Source organism: Dreissena polymorpha, chromosome 11 (assembly GCF_020536995.1).
Source record: "Dreissena polymorpha isolate Duluth1 chromosome 11, UMN_Dpol_1.0, whole genome shotgun sequence".
Lineage (NCBI taxonomy): Eukaryota > Metazoa > Mollusca > Bivalvia > Myida > Dreissenidae > Dreissena > Dreissena polymorpha.
Window position 1 is genome coordinate 57,845,613 of NC_068365.1, and position 25,042 is coordinate 57,870,654.

Sequence of the window (25,042 nt, forward strand, 5' to 3'; positions counted from 1 at the left end):
AACGTATTAAAATAGGAAAATGTCTGTTAAAATGATGGGCCTTGGCCTCATAAATGTACCAGTGTGCTTTTTTCATTCAAATTAGGGTCCTGTAGGGGGACCCATTCACAATGGAAATTAGTATATATTTTTCCTGAATGGGACCTGAAAATCCCAATTGAAGATTTTCAAAAAACAGAAGGGCCTGAAAGGCCCAAAGTCGCTCACCTGAGATTCAAAGGAACTGACCTGTTCTGTGCAGCCCAAGATGTCATTAGAACAAAATGTTCTAACCAACTTTCATGACTAGTGAACACCCTGGCAGCCACGTTTTTCAACAGACCAGAACCATTTTCATACACATCCAAGATATCATTTAAACAAATATACTTACAAAGTTTCATGAAGATTCATAAGTCCATAATTATAAGGAAAAATGCCCCGCCTACTGGTGGCCATGTTTTTCAAGCAACTGGAACCATTTTCGAACTTGTCCAAAATATCATTGGGACAAATCTTCTGACAAAGTTTCATGATGATCGTACAATAAATACAGCTTCTAGAGTGTTAACAAGGTTAAACTATAGCTATATAAGGAAAAATGCCACGCCCGCTTGGGGGCCATGTTTTTCCACCAACCAGAACCATTTTAGAACTCATCCAAGATATCATTGGGACAAATCATCTGACCAAGTTTCATGATGATCGGACAATAAATGTGACCTCTAAAGTGTTAACAAGGTTTTACAAAAGCATGATAAATAGCCATATAAAGAAAAATGCCCTGCCCCCTGGTGGCCATGTTTTTTAAGCAACCGAAACCATTTTCAAACTCATTCAAGATATCATTAGGACAAATCTTCTGACCAAGTTTCATGAAGATCGGAAAATAAATGTGGCCTCTAGAGTGTTAACAAGGTTTTACTATAGCCATATAAGGAAAAATGCCCCGCTCCCTGGCGGCCATGTTTTTCAACCAAACGGCATCATTTTTTAAGTTGTCCAAGATATTATCGGGATGATTCTTCTGACCAAGTTTCATGAAGATCGGACAATAAATGTGGCCTCTAGAGTGTTAACAAGATTTTACTATAGCCATACATGTATATAGCCATATACAGGGGTTTTTTTTACTAAGAAAGTGACGCCGATATTCGGCGTCTTCCCCTACCAGATTTTTCCCCCTCAAAATACAATTTCCCCACCAAAAATATCATTTTTCACCAAAATATAATATTTTCTCTTAAAGAAATGTTTATTTTTCCTTTGGGCATTCGACAATTATCCAATTTGCACCATGTACAACGATCTTTCTCTCTCTCTCCAGACGAACACAAAAAATCTGGGAATCCCAGTTATTCTTAATATAGCTCTTAACTTACGTCATGTAAACTGGGCAACTAATCGTTATAATCATGTGACTATTTTACTGGATACCGGTCTTGTGCGAGAAGGGTGTTTCATCAATAAATTACCGGAAACCAGTCGAATTTTCATCCGGGCTATGTGCAAGCCAAGATATAAACGTGCAAACAGTAAAAAATGTCTCACAATTGGCGTTCTTACACAAACAAAATAAAACAATTGGACTCGGAAGATACTGAACGCATCGAGGCATTTTTTAAGAAAGAGTCATCGAAAACCGTTATAACCCAGCAGGATTCTGAGGTAATCAACATCGAACATTGTGAAAGTGAAAGTAGACAATCGGCAGTTGCCGCTCCTTTCCCTTCCAATACTGAAGCAGATCAAGATCGTCAACCCATTCATCATGAAATTGAAATCACAAAATTGACATCGTCACCCGGCCCCAGTACAGAAATATAGTTGAAAACATTTCCCATAATACGATCTACACCTGCAACTTAATTAAGGACTTTGACTTTAATACGTGTTAAATGTGTTTAAGAAAAAAAAAGGACAGAGACAAGCCTCTTTTGATGAGTTATAGACATTGAAATGAACAGTTTTTATTTTTTCCCCTAATATGTCTCTTTCGCACTCTTTTTTCCCCTTTCACCCAGCGTCCAGCGTCTTCCCCTTTCTCTAAAAAAAAACCCTGATATAAGTAAAAATGCCCCGCCCCTTGGAAGCCATGTTTTTCAAGCAAACGTAACCATTTTCGAACTCATCCAACATATCATTGAGACCAATCTTCTGACCAAATTTCATGAAGATCTGACAATAAATGTGGCATCTAGAGTGTTCACAAGGTTTTACTATAGCCATATGAGGAAAAATGCCCCGCCCCTTGGCAGCCATGTTTTTCAAGCAAACGTAACCATTTTCGAACTCATCCAAGATATCATACAGACCAATCTTCTGACCAAATTTCATGAAGATTGGACAATAAATGTGGCATCTAGAGTGTTAACAAGGTTTTACTATAGCCATATAACGAAAACTGCCCCGCCCACTGGCGGCCATGTTTTTTCACTGATCTTGACCATTTTCAAACTTGTCCGAGATATCAATGAAACCAATGTTTTGACTAAGTTTCATGATGATTGGGCAATAATTGTGACTTCTAGAGTGTTCACAAGGTTTCTCTATAGCCATATAAGGAATACTGCCCCGCCCCCTGGCGGCCATGTTTTTCAACGGACCAGAACCATTTTTGAACTCGACCAACATATTATTTAGACAAACATTTTGACAAAGTTACATGAAGATTGGGCATCAAATGTGACTTCTACCGTTATCACAAGGTTTTTCTTTTTTTGACCTAGTGACCTAGTTTTTGACCCAGCTTGACCCAGTTTCGAACTCAGTCGAGGTATCAATGGGACAAATGTTCTGACTAAATTTCATGAAGATCAGACAATAAATATGGCCTCTAGAGTGTTCACAAGACAAAATGTTGACGACGGACGACGGACAAAAGGCGATCACAAAAGCTCACCATGAGCACTTTGGGCTCAGGTGAGCTAAAAACACAACATTTTTGTTTCAATAAGTCTCAACATTTAATTCATCTCAATTCCAGCTCTATAAGTAAAACCTTAGTGAATATAATAGTAATTTAACTTTTATTTTCAATTAACAGTACTTCTTAGCAAACAATGAACAATACTAATTTCCAAATTGAGTCAAAATGATGCGAATTTTTCCAATTCAAAAGGACCCGAAAACAAACCACTGTATACCTTAAATATAGACCCTCAGGACAAGTATGAAGCCTGGGAACTATGGAATGTCACTGTGTACTTACAAAACTATGTAATGTCACTGTGTACTTACAAAACTATGGAATGTCACACAGTACTTACAGAAGTGTACTTACAGAACTATGGAATGTCACTGTGTACTTACAGAAGTGTACTTACAAAACTATGTAATGTCACTGTGTACTTTCAAAACTATGGAATGTCACACAGTACTTACAGAAGTGTACTTACAGAACTATGGAATGTCACTGTGTACTTACAGAAGTGTACTTACAGCAATATGTTTGTCACTGTGTACTTACAGAAGTGTACTTACAGAACTATGGAATGTCACTGTGTACTTACAGAAGTGTACTTACAGCAATATGTTTGTCACTGTGTACTTACAGAAGTGTACTTACAGAACTATGGAATGTCACTGTGCACTTACAGAAGTGTACTTACAGAACTATGGAATGTCACTGTGTACTTACAGAAGTGTACTTACAGAACTATGGAATGTCACTGTGTACTTACAGAAGTGTTCTTACAGAACTATGGAATGTCACAGTGTACTTACAGAAGTGTACTTAACAGAACTATGGAATGTCACTGTGTACTTACAGAAGTGTACTTAACAGAACTATGGAATGTCACTGTGTACTTACAGAAGTGTACTTAACAGAACTATGGAATGTCACTGTGTTCTTACAGAAGTGTACTTACAGAACTATGGAATGTCACTGTGTACTTACAGAAGTGTTCTTACAGAACTATGGAATGTCACAGTGTACTTACAGAAGTGTACTTAACAGAACTATGGAATGTCACTGTGTACTTACAGAAGTGTACTTAACAGAACTATGGAATGTCACTGTGTTCTTACAGAAGTGTACTTACAGCAATATGTTTGTCACTGTGTACTTACAGAAGTGTACTTACAGAACTATGGAATGTCACTGTGTACTTACAGAAGTGTACTTACAGAACTATGGAATGTCACTGTGTACTTACAGAAGTGTACTTACAGAACTATGGAATGTCACAGTGTACTTACAGAAGTGTACTTATAGAACTATGGAATGTCACAGTGTACTTACAGAAGTGTACTTAACAGAACTATGGAAATTCACTGTGTACTAACAACACTATGGAATGTCACTGTGTACTTACAGAACTATGGAATGTCACAGTGTACTTACAGAAGTGTACTATACAGAACTATGGAATGTAACTGTGTACTTACAACACTATGGAATGTCACGGTGTTCTTACAAAACGATGGAATGTCACAGTGTACTTACAGAACTATGGAATGTCACTGTGTACTTACAAAACTATGGAATGTCACTGTGTACTTACAGAACTATGGAATGTCACGGTGTTGTTTGAACCGTTGAGATCGATCTGAGTGGCCTCTGACATGAGGTTCAGCTGTTGTTGCAGTTGTTCCATTGAGCCCGTATCGAAATAGTCCTCCGTTTTAACTGAAAGCAAGAAATGAGGGAATTAAAAAGTGAAGAAACTAAGCATTCTGATTCATGACTCTCAACATTATGAATGTCAGACTATTTAGTTTGAAATATCAATCAATGAAATGTAAATTTCATACATAACACATTTTTCAATGGTCAATATTTTGCGCTGGGACTATGTACATAAAGATTGAGAACTTTAGTAGCTAAAGGGGTATGATTTAAGAACCACCTCAGGGGAGGAAAATGCCCTACCAACCTTTCAGAATGCAACTAAACTCTTGATTTGTACATAGATCCAGCAAGATCTATTTTGTAAAATTATTTTGACATCCAAAGGTAGGAAATCAGCTGATAGCTTGAAGAAACCAACAGCTTTGGATCATGAAGACAAACCTCATAATCTTAGCCTTATTATTTATCAAATATTATCCAATACAAATCAAAGCCAATATACTACATGCATTGTCATCGGTCAAAATACCATCATAAAATGGGAATTGAATTTCGCATCATACACAATCTAGTGTTCAAGCGATTTTGTGATTGGATATATTAGTTCAAAACAAACAACTTCCAAACGTCAATTATCAACACCAAATATCTGAGCTACACTGTATGTCATGATGGGGAACCACTTGTACCCAAGCAATAAATTAATCTTTTCTAGGGATAATTAAGTTTTCAGCATTTCAACTGGCTAGTTCTCACTGTTTATATTGTACTCACTAGTCCCAATTCCGCAGACATCTGGCTTACAAATAGAGCTTGTCGGCACATGGTCAGCAACAACCTCTACAGTGGGTCAGAATTCTCATAAAATGCCTCCTTAGATATGGATCATGTTCAGGACACAAATACCGGTATTGGTAACACAACATTTGTTTCAGGAAAAAAGTTCTTAATTTCGAAAATGCCTTTAAATTGTATTCCAATGCTATAATCTCACAAAACTTGTCAATGTTGCAGAGGTGAAATTAAAATGTCAATCTTTTAATAGGGAGGTTATTACTGAAAACTCTAATAAAAGGTTAAAAATGAAAGTTTTAAAAGACAACAAGATCTTGTTGTACTTAAAAAGGACATCAAAGTGTCTCAGTAAGCAACACAGCCAAGCCTATGTCAATTTCATTTCACCTAATACATGTATTTACAACATTGTAGTTACTTGTAAAATGTTGAAATATTTTTTTTTAATTAATAAGATTGGAAACTGGTTTAAAGGCTATAAATCAATTTAAATGAACATTTTATCTTGACTTACTCAAAAATGAATTAAATGTACGTTCATAATAACATTTCTTGGAATGAAACACCAAGTTATCCAATAATATGTCATCAAATAAAAGACAAATATAAATGTATGAAATCTCATGATTTTGCAGTGCAGGTTTTCCACTAGAGAAGATGTTACTCAATATTTAAGTTATGAACTTTCTTTTTGCAAATTGATACCCATACTTCTATATATAAAAGCACATGTCAAAGGAGTAAGCATAGCAAATGTTTATGCCTTTTTAAGCCATCATCAGGAATGCCTTCTTGAAATAAACCCAGGAGTATACTTAAAGCTTTATTTTAAAATTGCAGAGATAAAGCTGTTATGCACGGAACAATAACATCATTTTTGTATGTTTACATGATAAGTTTATTTTCACTGCACACAATCACAACGACGAGTCAAGGCTCAAGCTCAGGCTTTCTATTAGCCTCGCTAAATAAACTTATCTGTATTTAACACTAATATAGTGTTATATTTTTTTAATTCTAAAGATATTTTCAACTTCTGGTATAGAGTTATCACCTACATGTAAAATTCAAATGCATGCAATAAACTGAGCTGATTAAACAATTTCAAAGATTTTTAAAAATATTTCTGCTGAAGATTTGTAACCATAAAATTAATGTAACACCAGAACACACCAACACAACTGAAACAAGTTTCTTTAAACACAAGGGCTGTTTGTAAAACATGCATGCCCCCCATATGGGCTGTCCGTTGTAGTGGCAGCCATTGTGTGAATACGTTTTTTGTCACTGTGACCTTGACCTTTGACCTAGTGACCTGAAAATCAATAGGGGTCATCTGCCAGTCATGATCAATGTACCTATGAAGTTTCATGATCCTAGGCAAAAGCGTTCTTGTGTTATCATTCGGAAACCATTTTACTATTTTGGATCACCATGACCTTGACCTTTGACCTAGTGACCTGAAAATCAATAGGGGTCATCTGCGAGTCATGATCAATCTACCTATCAAGTTTCATGATCCTAGGAATAAGCGTTCTTCAGTTATCATCCGGAAACCATTTAACTATTTCGGGTCACCTTGACCTTTGACCTAGTGACCTCAAAATCAATAGGGGTCATCTGCGAGTCATGATCAATCTACCCATTAAGTTTCATGATCCTCGGCATATGTGTTCTTGAGTTATCATCCGGAAACCATTTTACTATTTCGGGTCACCTTGACCTTTGACCTACTGACCTCAAAATCAATAGGGGTCATCTGCGAGTCATGATCTATCTACCTATGAAGTTTCATGATCCTAGGCGTATGCGTTCTTGAGTTATCATCTGGAAACCATTTTACTATTTTGGGTCACCGTGACCTTGACCTTTGACCTTAAAATCAATAGGGGTCATCTGCAAGTCATGATCAATCTACCTATGAAGTTTCATGATCCTAGGCATATGCGTTCTTGAGTTATCCGGAAACCATTTTACTATTTCGGGTCACCATGACCTTGACCTTTGACCTAGTGACCTCAAAATCAATAGGGGTCATCTGCGAGTCATGATCTATCTACCTATCAAGTTTCATGATCCTAGGCTTAAGCGTTCTTGAGTTATCATCCGGAAACCACCTGGTGGACGTACCGACAGACAGACCGACCGACATGTGCAAAGCAATATACCCCCTCTTCTTCGAAGAGGGGCATAAAAATATTGCATTGCATTGATTGGACAAATGTTATGAGACTCTTAACCAATCATTAGTCTTCATCAGCCAATGTGTATTCATACAGCAGCCCATTAGGTATGGCAAAACACAACAAACAAAGAATATGTATATTTGTTATCCTTGAACACTTGACTGCACTAACCATGCAAAATTTGCAACGATAAAAAAAAAAACAATTCGACAAAGGAAAGTTGAGTTTCTTTGTTCCATCACATGATTTAAGATTTGTGTCACAATGGACACTTAAAAGCACCCCTATTATCATGAGTGATAAACAATAACAGGAATCCTTGAACTTAAGGAGCCTTGTGATGAAATCAATGTTCAATGGCAAGTAATGTATGTGTAAAAATAACTCATTCACTATAATTTGTAGGAACATTTTATTATCAGCAGTTCAGTTTCATTATATTATAAATCTTCACATTTTCATCAGTCAAGCAATAAGACAACATTCAAAAGTGTCACAGTTTATATTACATTCCATAATCACAAAGGTCAAGCTTAAAGGATTGATTACCATGATAGCAGTTATTTATATTGCAAGATATGCAATTTACATGCTGATACACTTTTAATGATGCTGCCTGCAGTTTTCTTACAGGAAATAATATTGTCTAAAAACAAAACATTAGGGGATTTTTTCCACTTGTTAATCATGGTTTAGCAAATACGAGCATTGTCACTTAGGTAATACATCTGTTGTATGTAAGCCATAGCAAAATCATATTGACTGTACATACCATTGAGATGCCAGATTGTAAAATGTAAGACAGATAACAAACCCTTAATTAGACCAAAAGGTGACAGTAGTACAATGTCATGTACTGGTATAAAATACATTAACTAAATTACATTCACCTTCCACTACATTTGCTTCTTTTTTATTGTGTTGAATTCTTATAGATTAGAAACAAAGTGTAATACTATGTGATTGTATCTTCTTCCGTTTGGTATATAAAGTATATGTATGGGAACATTCAAATGAGTCCAGTGTTTAAAGTTTTTTTCCATTTCTTTAACATTATTTCATATCCAGACGGTAAGTAACTTACAACTGTCCAACTTAAAGCATGAGAAGATCAGCTGTACCATGTATTTTTTTTGGGTAAATTTTTGGCCGAAATTTGGCCCAACTCCCAAGCTCAAAAGGTATCCTTCACTCCCAAATCACTGCCTATAATTTCCAATTTAAGTTTTCTGATTAAAAAAACGCACAAAAATCAATCTTTAGTTCATCTCCCTATAATATAATGTTAAAAACACTTTTACTCTCAATTTTATGTCATTCTAAGCAAAAGAAAACAATAACTAAATTTCCCAATTTTGGTCAAAACATCCCGATAATTCCCAATCTAAAGGGCACCAGACCCAATACCCTAAAAAGATAACAAGGGCTGTTTGTAAAACATGCATGCCCCCCATATGGGCTGTCAGTTGTAGAGGAAGCCATTGTGTGAATACGTTTTTTGTCACTGTGACCTTGACCTTTGACCTAGTGACCTGAAAATCAATAGGGGTCATCTGCCAGTCATGATAAATTGATCCAATTTAGCTGGATAAGAGTCCACTAGGCATAAATGGGTTAAAATTTTAGGAAAGAAAAATACAATGATATTTGACCTTTTACCTTGAAGGATGACCTTGACTTTTCACCACTCAAAATGTGCAGCTCAGTGAGATACACATGCATGCCAAATATTAAGTTGCTATCTTCAATATTGCAAAAGTTATCAAACTTCAACCAAGGTTAAAGTTTTTGGACACACACATACAATGAATGAAATATGGGCTGTCAGTTGTAGTGGCAGCCATTGTGTGAATACGTTTTTTGTCACTGTGACCTTGACCTTTGACCTAGTGACCTGAAAATCAATAGGGGTCATCTGCCAGTCATGATCAATGTACCTATGAAGTTTCATGATCCTAGGCGTAAGCATTCTTGAGTTATCATCCGGAAACCATTTTACTGTTTCGAGTCACCGTGACCATGACCTTTGACCTAGTGACCTGAAAATCAATAGAGGTCATCTGCGAGTCATGATCAATGTACCTATGAAGTTTCATGGTCCTAGGCGTAAGCATTGTTGAGTAATCATCCGGAAACCATTTTACTGTTTCGAGTCACCGTGACTTTGACCTTTGACCTAGTGACCTGAAAATCAATAGGGGTCATCTGCAAGTCATGATCAATGTAACTATGAAGTTTCATGATCCTAGGCGTAAGGGATCTTGAGTTTTCATCCGGAAACCATTCGGTGGACGGACCAACGGCCGACTGACATGTGCAAAACAATGGGGGTGGGGGGTGGCATAAAAAAACAACAATGCTGTAAAAAGGTATTGCACGATCCACACAAGTTAAATGGCTGGGCTGAGTTTCAAACACAAGATCCCTAGATCAACAGTCAAGCTTTTTACTAGCTGAGCAACTACAGTCAAGCCTTTTACTAGCTGAGCAAGCTTTGTCCGACATCACACCCTCTGTTGTTTTGGTCCCTCCCTGTCTCCAGCTTGACTATGTTAATCACCATAAAGATGTTGAGTTGATATTGTAATGTAATAAGTCACAATATTGTGACAAAATAGTAAATGACAATCTAACATTGTTTCAAGACTAATTTTAAGCAACAAAAACTGCTTAATCTATCAAATGAAAAGTTACTGACAACACACTATTACAGCTGTTTCTGATCAACCAACAGCAACCTACACTTTCTCTGGTGCAGGATATTTATTATAGATACTCATCAACCAAATTCCCAACAGACAAAATGTCTTACAGCCATGTAATGATAAATCATGACTCTTAGTGTGTCTGAGCTTCCTGATAACAAAGGGAAAATATTGTTATGCTCAATAATGCATTTTTTGTAGAATTAACAATACAGTTACAGTCGATTGATATTGTTTGAGAAGGGAGTTAATTGATGTTGATGTTAATTATTTAATAGCCTTTAATTTTTTCTATGGCGTTTTTGTCTCTCTTTTTGCCAAAAACATTAGACAAGAAGACACTCTTCAGTCTGGTTCAAATTTTGAATAGCCTTTTAAAAGAGAAAGTTAACAAATAAATCATTAAAATGAAATTTAAATTTTCACTCACAAAAAAATGCCATATATACATGATTTTCTTTCCTAATTACAAATGAAATGTTCAATCATTGCTTGATCCACTGCTTGAATTTCATATATTAGACTGGTTCAGTGTCAGGCATCAAGTTAAAAAAGACCATAGAACTAATAGGCAATCCTTTCTAAACAAGAAACCATCAGAGACGGGTGATGCTCCCCAAAGGTTTCTTTTGTAAAATATTGCACTGTAGAGCAAAGTCTCCTAATTTCGACATGTCCGTTATTTCGACATGCTTTGACATTTTTTTTATCTAATTCAGCCTAGTGCGGTGCGTTCTAGTCAATTTGAGTTCAATTTTGATGACGTCATATATTTCTGACATCATCAAAATATTTCACCCATAAAAATTTGCGTTTTTTTTTCCCCGTAAACCAAGGTTGAATAACACAGATTGTTTTGTGTTTTTACGCGAATGCTGCCCTTATACAAAGCTGTAAGACACGCAGCAACGAACGGTAAGTCTCTTTTCGTTTTCTTGCGGGAATACGTTATAATTTGTATTGAGAACGGAAAAACAAACATGGAGGATCATATTGTTAAACAGTTCTACTAAGCTGTGAGCTTTTTGATGGCAAATGCAGGGGTGTCGAAGTTAGGATAACAAAAAATTGTTTGGACCGTAAATTCGACATAGCGAATCATATAACTAAATAACTATTACGCATTGCCTTATGTAATCTTTTCATTATATATAGATATATGGGTGCCGGTCAGCTCGTACCTAAGTCAACTCGCACGGTTGTCAACTCGCACTTTTATATAGATCAACATCATTACTGAATAATTTAATATAACATGAACATACCAGCTCTTGTTTTTCTTGAATGCTCTGAGCTTTTATGAGTACATACGTACAGCGACCTGGAGGGTAAATAGCTGGAAGTTGGATTATTGCAACTAATACCAGCTCCATCCTTGGTATATGAATTTTGCAACCCTGTTGCACAGCAGATCAAGCAAAATATGCGTTTGTTCTTTTTATCAAACTCCAACCAGTCAAACTGGTTTAACCAAGTTGTCTGAAAAACACGCAACTTCGGTGTTTCATTTGCTTTAATTGTTTGTTTGTTTTCTGATTTTTTAGATTCATTTTCATCAATTTTTAATTTTCCGTTTCGTCGAAAGTGGAATGCCAAAACTGGCAAGCGTATACGTTGCGACATACTGAACACGAATGCTTGGTAGTACAAGTTCAATATTTTTGTCAAATTCATATCTGTGTTTGCCTACAAAATATTTTGACAAATTTCAAACGGGTTACAATGTTCTTTATTGAAACAATGGAGCTGGCCTACTAACTGTTACAACAATTAAAAACTTTTGGCCACACAGGGTCGAAGACGGGGTCTCAACTTCTTTGCCGACATTCACACGTTTTGTTATCAAAACATCGTGACAATAAACAAGCACTTACTCCAATTAAGCACGATCCGCACCGTGAACAGCGAACGTGTTAACGCCAATCGATTGAAAAGGAGGCGATGTTAAGACTGATCGAGACTGTGCAAAACGCATTGAGTCTTCAGGAAGCAGTGTTGATTGAAGCATTTTAATCGACAGATTACGTCACGGGTTGCTATTTTTGGCGTACATGTATGACCATTTTTAGGAAGTACAGTGGACATCATTGGGTTTTGTTATCGGCGTATGGAAACAATTATCGGGCATAATATACGGCCGTACGCCACTTAGCGCAAGCCCAAAGAATAATATTAATTACAATTGTTAAATGTTGTGGTAATTTTCTGTTCCATTGAAAGAATATAAGTTTCGTTTACATTATTTATTTTTTTAAACAAACTAGGGGTGTAGAAATAAGGGGCACCATGTTGAAATAACGATCTCATACTTTGTTAACATTGTAAGTAAGTACGATACGTATAAAGCATCCTTAGGATTACCTGACAGTATACAGTTAAAGAGCACAGGATGCAATAAGTTAAGTTAGTGGTATGTCGATGTAAGGAGGATACCGTTCATATAAATTGGTATACACATTTTAACCTTAAACTGTCGAAATCAGGGTACTTTGCTCTATATTCAGATAAAAGGAAACGTCTTGAGGGGCATAACTTTGAACAAAACAAGAGCACCGCCTTGCGGGTGCAGACCGCTCATCTATTTTCTTTTCAAAGGTGAAGGGACTCTCATTTTCAATCACAAAGGAGGGAGGGGTGGAGTGAAGAGGGGTTTATAGTGTGGGGTTGTGGACATTTATTACATTATCTTCCAAAAAAGCGAAAAAAAAAAAAAAAAAAAAATAGGGGGCGGGGGGAGGGGGGGGGGGGGTGGGGGGGGGTGGCGGGGGCGATGGGGGGGGGTATTTTTTGGGTGCGATGGTTGGACGGTATTTCAAACATAACCGTTTAAATAAAAAAAATGGGTGGGGGTGTTATTTTGTGATGGGGGTGGTGGTAATTTGTGAGATGAGATAAAAAAAAAAAAAAAAAAAATTAGGGGGAGGGGAGGGCGGAGGGGGGGAGGGCACACGCGATGGTTTGGGTGGAGTCTATTGTGGTATGTCAGGTAAGAGTAGTTTCGTCAAAGTATCAATCAAATCTAATCATAAATAAAGAAGTTATGGCAATTTTAGCAAAATTTAATAATTTGACCTTGAGAGTCAAGGTCATTCAAAGGTCAAGGTAAAATTCAACTTGCCAGGTACAGTAACCTCATGATAGCATGAAAGTATTTGAAGTTTGAAAGCAATAGCCTTGATACTTAAGAAGTAAAGTGGATCGAAACACAAAATTTAACCATATATTAAACGTTACTAAGTCAAAAAAGGGCCATAATTCCGTAACAATGACAACCAGAGTTATGCAACTTGTCCTTTTACTGTACCCTTAGTTTGTGAGTGTTCCAAGTATAAAAGCAATATCTATGATACTTAAGGGGTAGAGTGGACCAAAACATAAATCTTAACCAAATTTTCAATTTTCTAAGTATAAAGGGCCCATAATTCCGTCCAAATGCCAGTCAGAGTTACATAACTTTGCCTGCACGGTCCCCTTATGATAGTTCATAAGTGTTGCAAGTATGAAAGCAATAGCTTTGATACTGTAGGAATAAAGTGGACCTAAACACAAAACTTAATCAAATTTTCAATTTTCTAAGTATAAAAAGGGCACATAATTCTGTCAAAATGCCAGTCAGAGTTACATTACTTTGCCTGCACAGTCCCCTTATGATAGTTAGTAAGTGTTGCAAGTATGAAAGCAATAGCTTTGATGCTTAAGGAATAAAATGGACCTAAACACAAAACTTAACCAAAATTTTAAATTTTCTAAGTATAAAAAGGGCACATAATTCTGTCAAAATGCACGCAAGAGTTATCTAACTTTGCCTGCCCAGTCCCCTCATGATAGTAAGTAAGTGTACCAAGTTTGAATGCAAGAGCATTGATACTTACTGAGAAAAGTGGACCTAAACGCAAAACTTAACCAAAATTTTCAATTTTCTAAGTATAAAAAGGGCACATAATTCTGTCAAAATGCACGCCAGAGTTATCTAACTTTGCCTGCCCAGTCCCCTCATGATAGTAAGTAAGTGTACCAAGTTTGAATGCAATAGCATTGATACTTTCTGAGAAAAGTGGACCTAAACGCAAAACTTAACCGGACGCCAACGCCAACGCCGACGCTGATGCCAAGGTGATGACAATAGCTCATAATTTTTTTTCAAAAAATAGATGAGCTAATAATACGATGGATGGTTTGCAACTTAAAAATTTCAAAGGGCCATAACTCTCTAAATAAATCATCTAACCAGAACCCACAAATAACATGCACATGTCCTCAAGGTAGTTAAGCTTCCCATAAAGCTTCATTGAATTCCAGTCAGTAGTTGGAGGGACAAGAATTGCACTATATGTACAGTTTATAGAAAATTTCAAAGGGCCATATCTCTGTGAAAAATCATCCGACCAGAACCGGCTGATAATATGCACATCTCCTCTTGGTAGTGAAGCTTCCCATAAAGTTTAATTGAATTCCGGTCATTAATTGCTGAGAAATAGCCCGGACAAAAATTGCGCACGGACAGACACACAGACAGATGAAGCGTCGCTATATGCTCCCCCTAAAAAAATTTGGGGAGCATAAAAATCATGTGACGTACAGTAATGCTGTAGTAATTTGTTGTTGTTGTTTCTCACTAATAATCAGCAACACATCGAAATCATTCAGCCTACTTCTTTGTGCCTTAAACAGTATCAGTCATCAGATATTCAAGGGACCTTTTCACGTTTTGGTAAATTGACAAATTCTTTTTTTTTCCAGATTCACACATTTTCGTAGTAGGAGTTTTGCTGTTAGCGTTATATTTTGTGACATTATTATTATTGCTTATATTAAGTATAAAATATCACACTCACTGTATGAGCACAGATGGCTGGGTGGTTTGAGTGTTAGACTTCTACTCCATTAGGGTCAGTGGTTCCAGCCCATCTCAATACTGTTTTTCCTTCCTCAATTTTACTCTTGTTTTTTTACTGGAGCTATTAAGTTCCAATGTTCACATTAATCAATTTAAAGCATTTAATGACAAACTTCAAAACAAAAAAAAATCTGTGAAAAGGTCCCTTTATCAATTTCCCCCATAAGAAGCAAAGTGAAAATGGCTTTAGCAACCAGCATTAATCCAGCACAGCCTGAATAACTCGTAGTAGTAACTGAAACCTTTAAAACTTGGATATAGTAAGAAAGGCCTTAAATTACATTAAACTTTCTAAGGGACTACAAATTCTTCAAACTATGTATGGAAGTGGTAAAGGGTTAAGTGAAGGTGCTATGAAAAAATTGTGTACGCTCCACTATCACTGCTGTAGTACAACAGGGGTCGGCTCAAGATTATCAAAGCAAGTAATGACAGAACTTATCAGACTGTGACATTCTTTTGTCATTGGAATGATTTTACTATTAGATTTTGAAAGCAAAAATGTGCGTACTACAATTAATCACTGGCAACAATTGATTAGGACTTTTGACAATGATTTATATTGTTGCTAACTCTTTTGTAAACTGAAGCTTTGATTACGATGTCATGAACACAGTGATTTGATGGAATACATAATAAACTAGTGCAAATTACACCAAGAAAAATGCATTTTTAAACCACAAGATGTAATATCACATACAATGAACACTGTAATAAATGTACTTAAATGAAAATAATAAAACTTAAATAAACCCTTTTAAATAAAATTTCAAACACATTTCAAACTGAAATACAACAAAGTAAATAAAATTGTTTACTTAAAATGACAAAGTCATATATAAGTAACAAAATGTATGTATACCTTTGTATATCTTCACCAGCAATTTTTTCTTTTGTTGTTTGCATGATCAAATTTTGAGAAACAACTCTACAAATATATTTGCATGCATTATTGCATGATAGAAGCACATAGGGAAATTATTCTGGAAACATAAGATGACATTATTAATGTATAAAAAAAATAAAATATGTTTCATTTTTTGTGAAACTATATCTTGTTTGAAAACATAATTTATGGCTTTAAAAAACTTTCCTTTGAGTGTGAGTTTTGTACTATTATTTTCATTTTTGTTCAAGGGAGGTATCGATGGCTTATACAATATAATAGTTTGAAAAGTAAACCTATATTTTTTAAAGTGAAATAATTATATAATAATCGCTAAACACATGGTGCTTGTTTTTATAAACAAACAAAAGTGCATGATGCAAGAGACCTTCATGACTGTATTGGAGCAGGCAAAGAGAGAAACAAACATGCTTGCAATTAAAGTAATCTCACTTCACAGGTTTATGTGACATTCAGGTTTAAACGACTATGGGTTAGTGCAATAACTGAAATTAAAATGTTTTTATCTAAAATAAGTATGATGCACGTACCAACTGCAAGGACACTATGCAAGTAGAGCACATATTATACTCCAGCGATTTTTTTGTCCAATTGGGAAAAGTACCAGTACCGGTCCCATTGGGAAAAATTGAGTCGTGAAAACCTGAAAATTGGGAAAAATCGAGTCGTGAAAGCCTCAAAATGGGAAATTGGTGTTTTTGATTTTATGCTCCCAAATACTTGATAACGAAGTGTTTTCAAGCTTTCAATATTTACCTAGGTTCAAGCCATAGAGCTGCATAGGGAAACTAATTAAATGTTGCATTTTTTTTTAACATAAATTGGGAATTTTTTGGACAGCATTGGGAATTTTGTAGTTTTTTTCGTAATTGGGAAAGTGCCGTTTACCGGTACTTTATAAAGAAGGAAAAAAATCGCTGTACTCATTAACCCTTTCCCCTATAATAAGCAAATTGAAAATGGTTTCTGCAACCAGCAAAAAATCAGAACAGCCTGAATAACTCGCGGTCTGTTCAGGTTTTATGCTGTTTGCTGCTCATCAGTATCCAAGACCTGAGAATGAAGCGTGCGTGTGTGTGCGTATTATTGAATAAATGAACTAAAATCATAATTTCATTGACTTTATTTACGTCATTGACATAACAATTATTTATATATTATATACTCTAGTTATGTTACTAAAATAACTCTGTAAATAATCTAATGGCTGTATAGAGTTGCTTCATTTTGATCTCTTATATGTGTATATACCCGAATGTATTTAATTCTTTATAAATATTTATCTATAAAAAGCAAATTGAAAATGGTTTTTGCAACCAGCATAAACCAGAATAGCCTGAAATTAACTTGCGGTCTGCTCAGGTTTTATGCTGTTTGCTGCTCATCAGTACCTAAGGGTTGAAAAAGAAGCCTTTAAAACTTGAATCTATTAAGAAAGGTATTTAACTAAATGTAACTTTCTAAGGGACTACAAATGTGTCAAAATAGTTATCTAAGTGGTGAAGGGTTAAATTTTAGATTTCATGGAATGGTAAACATAATTACAAAAAAAAAAAGTATGACGTGTTTTCTTGAGCTAATAATGTTATGAGTTGAGAGGTACAGATTTATAAATACAAAAAAAATGTATTGAAATAAAAACACATCACTACAGGGATTTAAAATCTTTGTTCAAAAACATAGAATCATTGGCAAAGCGCATGCCATTCTAGAAGACAGACATTATGCTTTGAAGAACACAAACTATTTGTACAGTGGACAGATGGACACACAATTTACAACAAGACGAAAGGACAGTGCATTTAATATGAAGACTGATGGGCAGGCCATTTGTAAGACAGTCAAATTATGCACCATGTCCTGTAAATTAGACAAACGGTGGGACAGATGGATCACATTGTTATTATAATTCCCTGCACATGTTAAAGGTCAGTGTTGAATCCTATAAGTAGAGCTCAATATAAAGGGAGTTTTCCAATCTCTTTTAAATTGTGTTGCTATGAATTAGTATCTTCTTCATGATGCGATTCTAATGAGCACCAATGAAAAAGGATTTTATGAGGTGTATTGGCCGCTTTAAGACCCCTTGCTCCACTTATCTAGAGTCCTGCTATAAGTTCAATTGAACACAGTCGTGTTGATCCACATGATCCGTTGTATTTTCAATTCTCTTATTCTCAATTTACCACTTAAACAAGTTGATTATTTAGACAATAATTTTCGGTCGTCACTTGAAATATATTACTTCAGAAATAAGCATTTGAATCTTATTTAAAATTTGCACTTATAATATTAATTATATAAATTAATAGTACATGTAATAAGATTTTTGAAAACGAACAACGCCATTGGTAATATTTTACATGTGTATGTAATTACGTTATGCATAGATTCCAAATGTGTCGGACTTGACAATGCAAATTGATTCGTACTTCAAACATGTTTAGTAAGAATAGCCATAATATATATAAATGCATTTCAGGTAGAAGAAAAAACTCGGTTATCAGAGTGCCCAATTTGTTGAAAGTCTCTGTTATCCGAAGTGCCCTATAACGGGAATCAAAGTATCCGCAACTTCATGAATGCCACCTATCAAAACATGCTCTATCTACGTTTATATTTCATTGAATACTATCAAAATTTCAGTATTTGAAGCACAGTGATTACTCAACATGCTGGAATATCAAACAATTTCTTGCAATATTTCCAAGTAGTTTTATTTTGTTGAAATGTTCAATGTTCATTCAGTTTATGCTGTTTTCCGACCGAATTTTCTATTTTTGGGGGGAAAATCTACCATTCTTCCGTGATGTTTTTCTTTGCAATAGAAAAGAATACACGATTTTAAACTCGACCATGCGCCTTGTCTAAAAAACTAATCTTTATGATATAACTTTAAAAAAACCCTGATGAACTTACCTCTGGCGCATGGCTTATGTTGTCATCTGGTATCGAAGTGCCATCTGTTATCAAAGTATCCGCATACCCAGCGTGAATCTGTTAGTCAAATTATTTTACAGATTTTGTTCAATAAAATTGTTCATGCATCAATTCCGTCCCCTTTTCACTACTTTTATTATGGAAAATTCTTTAGCAAGAGAGAACAAAACTGTACCTCTATTTTCAGTCTTTACGATGTTGTTTTTTTAACCAACCAAAACTACTACAAAATTGCCCGGTAAATTATACATAATATTCATCTAAAACAGAAAACATGATATTAAATAATAATTTCTGTCATTTTAAATAATTATTTGCATGATTTAAAGCTGTAAGCATTTATTTTAAATTTAATTCTCCAAATTAAATAAAAATCTAGATTCCAAAATGAGACATATTCAGTTTTTGTCTTGCATTATGGTCAATTTATAAGTACTGCGTAGCAACTTTTCTTGTCCCATTTCTGTCTCTAATATTCTTATACATCAATGTCACACAGACATAAGTTTATCATCAACCTGCTTTCCTACAGCTCTCTCAAATTGTTGTAAATATTCTCAAGTCAGTGCTGGTTTTTAAACTGCAGCCAAAAGATTTACTGTAATGTTTTGTGTACCGGTAGTAAACAAAGCAAAATCTATTTTTTACCACAAAAGCCAAAAATTATTGCTTTTTGTTTCTGTATGGTAAGCTGCTATTCACAGTGAAAATGGGCACAATAATAAATCCATCTTTTATCTTTTAAAATTGTGTCATTTTTTCCAAACTAAATGATTGCAATGTTCAATATTACCAGGGACCACTTTGACTGCAGGCTTTCATGCAATTTGCTTATTGATTTGAATAAGAATAACTTGATTTACTTGGAAATGGCAAGTGTATAGCTGTTTCTGTAATATATTATCCAGTGTAAATGAATGACTAAGGGCCATAATTTTATTTCTTGTAATTTATTTCAAATGTTTAGTACCTGCATTAAAATCTGCGGAGTTAAGAAAATGAATGAATGGTTTCATGACAAATGAATTGCAAAACAAAAAACGACAAAATCTTTAAATAAGTCCCCTTTAAAACTAAAGCTAAAACATCTGTATAAAGCTGCTTTAAACACCTCAAATCTAAACCAAGCCTGTATTTGATGATTAGCACATTCTAAAGAAACCACAGAAACCACAAGACAGCCTCTTATCAATCTTGTATGACACACATAAACCTCTGGCTCCCAACATGTTGACACCTTTTTTCAATTAATCACCCTCTGAACTTGCAATACTAGCCCATTTTTTTGTCACTCAACCATGACCAGTACATATCAGAAGGAGCTACAATTGAATGGGTTATAACAGGAGGAAAACTCATTATCAGTCATCCACGACATTCCCCCTTCCTTACCCAGATATTATTATTATTCCAATTAAGAATGTCACATAAACCTGCAATTTATAACATGAATAAGTCACACACAAAAATAGTAGATGTTCCATCATATTGATTCAATTAGGATGATTGGTGCATGTAGGAATGAATTACCAACTTCCACTGCAGTGTGTACATCAATATAAGGATAAACAGTGGTGACTAGATTCTGGTCTGACCTTACAGCTGTGCATGATCATGATCAGATCATACAGCTGTGTATACATTCCATAAGAAAAATAAACAGCTGTGTGTAAATCCTGGTCTGACTGAACACTTGTGTATTAATTCTGATATGACTACATAGCTTAGTATAGCCCATAATCTGGTTATACAGCTGTAAATTTATCTGAAGCAGACTGTACAGCTGTGTATTAATATGGCTGTACATCTGTGCATTACTCTGGCTATACAGCTGTGTATTAATCTGGTTGTACATTTGTGCATTAATCTGGCTGTACAGCTGTGTATTAATCGTCCATACAGCTGTAAATTCATCTGGCTATAAAGCTGTGTATTAATCTGGCCATACAGCTCTGAATTCATCTGGCTTTACAGCTGTGTATTAATCTGGCCATACAGCTGTGAATTCATCTGGCTGTACAGCTGTGTATTAATCTGGCTGTACAGCTGTGTATTAACCTGGCCATACAGCTGTGAATTCATCTGGCTATACAGCTGAGTATTAATCGGACCATACAGCTGTGAATTCATCTGGTTGTACATCTGTGCATTAATCTGGCTGTACAGCTGTGTATTAATCTGGCACTACAGCTGTAAATTCATCTGGCTGTACAGCTGTGTATTAATCTGGCTGTACAGTTGTGCATTAATATGGCTGTACATGTGTGAACAAATCTATCTGTAAAGCTGGCTGTACAGCTGTGTATTAATCTGGCTGTACAGCTGTGTATTAGTCTAGCTGTAAAGCTGTGTTTTAATCTGGATGTACATCTGTGTATTAAGCTGGCTATACAGCTGTTTACAAATCTGACTGTACAACTGTATATCATTTTTGCTGTATAGCTGTGAATTATTCTGGCTGTATGTCCATTCATCTATGCATTAATCTGGCCATACATCTGGCTGTACAGCTGTGTATTAATTTGGCTGTACAAGTATGCATTAATCAGGCTGTGCAGCTGTGTATTAATCTGGCTGTACAGCTGTGCATTAATCTGGTTTTACAGCTGTGTATTACTCTGGTCATACAGCTGTGTATTAATCTTGCCATAGAGCTGTGTACTCATCTTGCTGTAAGATGTGAATTTATCTTGCCATACAACTGTGTATAAATCTAGACATACAGCTGTGTATTTATCTGACTGTACAGCTGGGTATTAATCTGCCCTTCAGCTGTGCATAAATCTGGTGGTTCAGCTGTGTATTAATCTGGCTGTACAGCTGTGTAATCATCTGGTAGCACAGCTGTGTATTAATCTGGTTGTACAGATATGTATTTATCTTTTTGTACAGCTTTGTAGTTCAGCTGTGTATTAATTTGTTTGTAAAGTTGTGTACTAATCTGGTCTAACAGCTATGGATTAATCTGGTATTACAGCTTTGTATTAAACTGGCTGTAAAGCTGTGTACTAATCTGGCAATACAGCTGTGTATTAATCTGGTTGTACAGCTGTGTACTAATCTGGTTGTACAGCTGTGTATTAATCTATCTGTGAAGCTGTGTGTTCATCTGGCTGTACAGCCATGTACTAATCTGGTCATACAGCTGTGTATTAATCTGACCATACAGCTGTGTATTAATCTATCTGTGCAGCTGTGTATTAATCTGTCTGTACAGATGTGTACTAATTTGGTTGTACAGCTGTGTATTAACATGGCTGTACAGATGTGTATTAAAAAGGCTGTACATCCATGTATTAATATGGCTGTACAGCTGTGTACTAATCTTATTGTACAGCTGTGTATTAATCTGGTAGTTCAGCTATGTATTAATCTGGCTGTACAGCTGCGTACTAATCTGGTCTTACAGCTATGTATTAATCACGTTTTACAGCTTTGTATGAAACAGGTTGTACAGCTGTGTATTGATCTGGCATACAGCTGTGTATTAAAATATGTACAGTTGTGTATTAATCTGGTGGTACAGCTAGGTATTAATCTGGTTTTACAGCTGTGTATTAAACTGGCGGTAAAGCTGTGAACTAATCTGGCCATACAGCTGTGTATTAATATATCTGTGCAGCTGTGTATTAATTTGGCTGTACTGCTGAATATTAATATGGCTGTACAACTGTGCATTTATATGGCTGTACAGCTGTGTATTATATGTCTGTACAGCTGTGTATTAAAATGGCTGTACAGCTGTGTATTAAGCTGGCTGTACAGCTGTGTATTAATCTGGTTGTACAGCTGTGTATAGATCCTCAGCAACTTCACAGTCAAGTATAGTTCCTCAGTAGATTTTGAAACTGTGACCAAACCCAGATATTTTGCAATTGTGACACAAATCTGCATCTTGTGACATAGGCCAATTACTGCAGTGCAAGCAAATTAGTTTTAAGCTATTAACTGTACTGAAGCATTTAATTCAAGGAGGCAATCTGACACTGACATGTTATTTGAAAGTGTAAAACTTGCCTGGGGGGTCATAATGCTGCCACAATACTTTATTGCTACACTTCTGTCAAAGAGTGTAGGGGCCATAAATAGAATCTGGCATACAATTTTCAGCTTAAATTTCCCAATCCTCAAAATAAAATCCTCTTTGGTCAACAAGTTTTTTTGACAGATGGGAACATCAGCAGGTCTTCTTTACTATGCTGTTAAACTAACATTAAAGGGTCATGTTCACTGATGGCCACATTTTTGTAAGATTCCCGCAAATAAAAGAATCATTGAAATACAGATCTGTTAAGGATTATATTTATCATCAGCTGAAATTATGAAAACTATAGTTATACTCTTGTAGGAAAGATAACAGAAAATGCAATTTTTAAACAAACTTCTATAATCAATTTAAAAGAAGACTGTCAGATAATAATGTGTCATAAACTTGTGTAACAAAGACAAGTCCATGCTTGAAGCTGTTAAAATAAAGATTTGAGTGCACAGTAATCTAATCACTTGAAAATTAAGTTGGTATTGTTTTTTATGTTTTGTTAAAGCAAATTTCTGTAAGACAAAAACCTTAAGTTATGCAGCGAGCAATATAATGTCCATACAAAATATGCATGAAGATCTTAGTTCAAACCTATTTGTTAAACATTAGTTCTATAAAGTAGGTGACCAAAATGCTTGTTTATCTCACGCAAACAATCACAATTTTACGTAAATGTTCAGTGTACATGCAGAAACAATTTTGGGTATTTATATGAACAAAGAATTTTGTAAACTTTTTACTTGAGTATTTTTGCACATATGCTGGCAAGATCCATTACATCATACATATACCAGTCACATCATAGTCAACTGATGGCCTTGAATCCATGAATCAATGAAGTCTGTTTACATGCCATAGATTTGACATTACTCCAGTCAGTCTTTTTATACAATCTTGGATAAAGCAACTCAACATTAATTTGATAGGATTTTTAAAGCCATGAAAGTAATTGGAACTAAGTGTTGGAAACAGATTTTTCTTGCCTTGGCTGCATGTTCATACATTTAAAGTCATTTTTTTTAATCTTAAATGGTGTTTCAGCAAGGGTGAAATTCAATGAAAGGCATTTTCCTGGTAATGAACTGAATCAAATAGACATATATTTGGCCAAATACATTCAGCCCCTTTTTCCAGCAACAGAGAAATTCAGTCCATGACGTTTTTCTGGAATAAAATTGCACTCAGGCGATTGAATTTTCAGTCATGATTGAATATAAATAAAATTAATAAATCATAGTGGATTTTTCTCCAGGTCAAGTATTTGAATACAGTCAATGCACTTTTCAATTTATGATGTCATATCATCCAGCAAAAATGGATGGTTTAGCCTTGCATGAATGGGCCTGGAATGTGGTTCACAAATAGTAACCAGCCCCATACATTTGACATTGCATGCTTTATACAATCAGTGACAATCAATAACATAAAATGTCAATGCAAAGCCAAAGAACTTAATATTCTTAACCGCATAGCTGACATAGAGACTGTATGGGTCAGGCCACTGTTTATCATTGACTGGGGCAAGACATGCTTTATGAACTTCTCAATTCAAATGTTTTATTATGACTTGTAGTAAAGGTGATAAAATAAATTATAACTTCAAAATCAGTGTCAAACCCATAGGGAGCACAGCATTCAAAGCCTGAGTGAAGGTGAAGAGTTGCTTTCAATTCACTTTATGAATCTGTTTTCACATTACCAATAATAACTTTTCATGCAAAGGGTTGTTTTGAATATATTAGGTCATGGAAAGGTGCCATTCAAAGGTATAGTGTTTCTAGGGATATTCAACAAATTTAGGTGCCAAAATGTGTATGATATGATTCAGTTGCTCTACATTGTGGAAATTTCCTACTGTCAAAGCACTGTGAAATTAAACTGTTCATAAAATGATAATGTAAGAAACAGATTTTTAGTCCACTGACAAGTTCCTTATTAACAAAACTTACTTTGCCCATACAAAAGTCAATTGTCTAAATAAACAAGAGATGTGTTTGTCAGAAACACAATGTCCCCTA

The 25,042-nt window shown here is 35.3% G+C and overlaps 1 protein-coding gene across 1 annotated transcript in view; it reads right to left on the reverse strand.

Moving 5' to 3' along the window:
- The window catches only part of LOC127850339 (zinc finger protein aebp2-like), an 87,624-nt gene that overhangs the window by 14,454 nt on the left and 48,128 nt on the right, over positions 1–25,042 (reverse strand). Inside the window, exon 4 of the mRNA XM_052383316.1 lies at positions 4,488–4,612. Within this exon, the coding sequence (XP_052239276.1) occupies positions 4,488–4,612 (125 nt within the window). The remainder of the gene's footprint in view (positions 1–4,487; positions 4,613–25,042) is intronic.